At 44.7% G+C, this 3,621-nt stretch overlaps 1 protein-coding gene across 1 annotated transcript in view; it reads left to right on the top strand.

Annotated features, from left to right (window-relative positions):
• Positions 1-448: 448 nt before the first annotated feature.
• olfm2b (olfactomedin 2b) overlaps positions 449-3,621 on the top strand; it is a 123,472-nt gene continuing 120,299 nt past the window's right edge. Inside the window, exon 1 of the mRNA XM_063209520.1 lies at positions 449-601. Coding sequence (XP_063065590.1) covers positions 449-601 — 153 coding nt within the window. The remainder of the gene's footprint in view (positions 602-3,621) is intronic.

Here is a 3,621-nt window from a genome sequence, read left to right as displayed (position 1 = left end):
TGTAAGTGTGCGTGTTTGGGTGCAGATGAGCATGTCCATGCTAGGTTAAGTGCTTCAAGTGGGTTAAGTGGTTTACGTTTGGTAAGTGTGTGACTGTGTGCACAGTCAGTTTTTGTACCGTCTGTGTATAGATAAGCGTAGTACTGTGACGGTCAGGATCATTGTCTGAAAGTGTGTGTGCATGCAAAAAAAGTGTGTTTGTGTGTGTGTGCGTTAACATGTGCATTTCCATGCTGTGGATAGGTGTGTGAGAGTACCAGCAGACAGTCAGCTGGAGTGGTCACACTTTTGTGTCATACAAAATTGTGTGTGTTAGTGTGTGTGACTGTGTTCATATTCCATTGCCAGTAGACAGTCAGCAGGTGTGTACGCGTACACAACAGTGTGTCTGCGTTTACGTAAGTGTGTAAGAGAGTGTGTGTTTGCAAGTGTGTGTGAGTGAGTGAAGATGAGCGTGCCCATGTTGAAAATCGGCGCGGTGCTCAGCACCATGGCCATGGTCACCAACTGGATGTCCCAGACGCTGCCCTCCCTCGTGGGACTCAACGAGACCACCGCTGTGGTCGGATCTCCCCCCGGCACCTCCGAACGCATCATCAGCGTACGTACACACACGTCTCTTTCATATCTTATCGTACGTGCACCATCAGGGACATACACCACTATATTGTAGTGTGTGTGTGTGTGTGTGTGTGTGTGTGTGTGTGTGTGTGTGTGTGTGTGTGTGTGTGTGTGCTTGTGGGACTCAACGAGACCACTACTCTGGTTGGATCTCCCGCTGGCATGTTCGAATGCATCATCAGCGTATGTACACCTTATCGTGCATACACTACTGTATTGTATAGCTGTGTGTGTGTGTGTGTGTGTGTGCGTACCCTTTCTTGTGCACAGTAAATTCTGCAGTGCTCATTTAACACTTAGAGAGTTGATTTGACATCATTTGGACTTGAATGAACTCTTTAAGTGTTGAATTAACACCGCAACATTTACTGTGTGGGACTCAACGAAACCACCACTGTGTCCCGCCGGCACATCCAAACTCATCATCAGCGTACGCACACGCACCTGCCTTTGCCCAAGTTGACTCATTTGATATTGGGCTAGTGTGTGTGTGTGTGTGTGTGTGTGTGTGTGTGTGTGTGTGTGTGTGTGTGTGTGTGTGTGTATGTATGTATGTGTATAACATTCAATTGGTGTTGCAGATGCTGCCCTCTCTAAACTCAATAAGACCATGGTTGTAGTCGGGTTGCCCTCCAGTATATCACAAAGGATCATTAGTGTACATTAGGGGTGGTACGGTTCACAAAAGTCACGATTCGGTCCATATCACGGTTTCAAGGTCACGGTTTTCGGTTTTGTACGGTTCTGTTTTTTTTTTAAATAAAATGTATTATGCACTGGAAATGTATAATATAAAATTAGAATGAAAATGTAAGCTTATCATGGGTATGTTGAATTTGACTTCATTTAACCTAACAAGGTGAAGTTACTGAAAGAGGAAAGATATCAATGACTTAAACATGCTTTTTTTCACAGAAAGGGAGAACTAAGTCCTAACTTTTAAGTTGACAAATATTCAAACATTACATACTATAACACATTTGACATGTAAAGATAAAACAGCTACACTCCTGTAGGCAAATGGACCATTAGGTCAGTGCAGTATGACTATTTTGGTGAATGACACACTGAGAACGATTTTGACTTTTATTTTGATACCGCTTTCTGCGAGTTTTGCGCTTAACTGAAACTGCCGGCTGTGAGAAGCATAGAAGTAAAATCAGAAGTCAAATTCAATTTAAGTGAACAAGTGATAGGGTTAAGTTATGTTAAAATGTTAAAGTTAAGGTAACAAATAATTTTAAAAGATCGTTTTTTTTTAGAAGTGTAGTCCTATGCACAAGAATGTTTCACAAAACTCCTGTGAAACTGAGCCTGTTAAAACAGTCAAATTTTATTTTGGTTTTAGTGTTAAACATCAATGTTAACTAGGCAACAGCACAAAGTCCCCTTCATTCCATCAGAGTTTAACTGGCTACATATAATTAGGCCTACAGTTGATTGCAGTTCAGGACAGCGCAGTGAATCTGATGGATATGTTCAATTGTCTCGCATTTTGCCGTCTGGAATTCCCATTCAATGCCACGTGGATATAGCCTACACTAGGCTACTGTAACGTAAGTCATAGTCTACTTTGTTCTGCTAATCTGTCATTTTTTGTAAATTCGTGTTCATTTAATTTAAATTGGTCAGAATAAAGGCTGGGGGCAGTCACTTGCGCTAACGTGGAGAGAGAGAGGGGGGGGGGGGACGCTGTTGACCGACCTGCACTTGCTTGTAGGCTACTGTAGCCTAGTCAGCTGGTGCATGCTGTTACATTATGCCTTTCAGTTGGCTGATAGAAATCAATCTTTCCACACTCAATATCCTACGTAGTCTTTGTGTTTTATGCTTGTAAAAGTAGTAGGATTTTAATTGCGTTGTCCGCCGGTGGTCACTCCTTTTTTTTTTTGGAAACCGTGGGCACCGTGCGGTTGCGCACTACCCCGTGCCGTGACATACAGACCGTACGGTTTCGGTGTGTGACGTAAACCGGACCATGCCTAGTGTACATCTTGTACACAGATTTTCTTGCGGTGTACAGTATGTGTGTCTAAGGACTCAATGGCAACCTTCAAATGCGTCATCAGCTTTTGGATACATACAGATCATTCTTTGTGTGGGGTTTGTTTGTGTGTGTGCATGTGATCTAATCCCTCTGACACATATGAAAGGATCGTCAGCGCACGTACATGCACACACTTTCCTGAGTGCCCCCCGGAACCTCCGAACACATCATTAGTGTGCATATACAACTGTAGTGTGTGTGTGTGTGTGTGTGTGTGTGTGTGTGTGTGTGTGTGTGTGCGTGCGTGCGTGCGTGCGTGCGTGCGCGCGTGCGTGTGTGTGTGTGTGGGTGTGTCTAAGGACCGCTGCTGGCTCACCCCCTGGCACATACGGTATATGAAAGGATGATCAATGTACGTATGTGTACACAGATTCTGTTGCTGTATGTACTGTGTGGTGTGCAAGACTGTGTTTGAAGTTCATCTTAGTGTGTGTGTGTGTGTGTGTGTGCGTGTGTGTGTGCATGTGTGTGTGTAGTCGTGTGTGTGCGTGCGTGTGTGTGTAGTTGTGTGTGTAGACGTGTGTGTGTGTGTGTGTGTGTGTGTGTGTGTGTGTGTGTGTGTGTGTGTGCGCTTGTTGTCCACTCGCCCCCGGGCCATGCTCAGAACGCATCATTAGTAGGCCCTACACATCATACACAACTGTAGATATGTCATATGTATAGACCTCCCTTGCTGTCTGCATGTGTAGATGTGTGTGTGTGCGTGTGTGTGTGTGTGTGTGTGTGTGTGTGTGTGTGTGTGTGTGTGTGTGTGTGTGTGTGTGTGTGTGTGTGTGTGTGTGTGTGTGTGTGTGTGTGTGTGTGTGTGTGTGTGTGTGTGTGCAGGGCCGGCCCTTGTCGATTTGCTGCCCTAGGCGAGTATTCAATTCAGCGCCCCCTACGTGCTAAAAGTTTGCAGTTTGTTGCAATTTGACTTCTTAAACAGTGCAGGGCGGCAAATGAGGATTTTTAAA

This window comes from Engraulis encrasicolus, chromosome 1 (assembly GCF_034702125.1).
Source record: "Engraulis encrasicolus isolate BLACKSEA-1 chromosome 1, IST_EnEncr_1.0, whole genome shotgun sequence".
Classification (NCBI taxonomy): Eukaryota; Metazoa; Chordata; class Actinopteri; order Clupeiformes; family Engraulidae; genus Engraulis; species Engraulis encrasicolus.
Note: the sequence above shows the minus strand (reverse complement) of the source record. Positions and strands in the feature narration are given on the sequence as shown.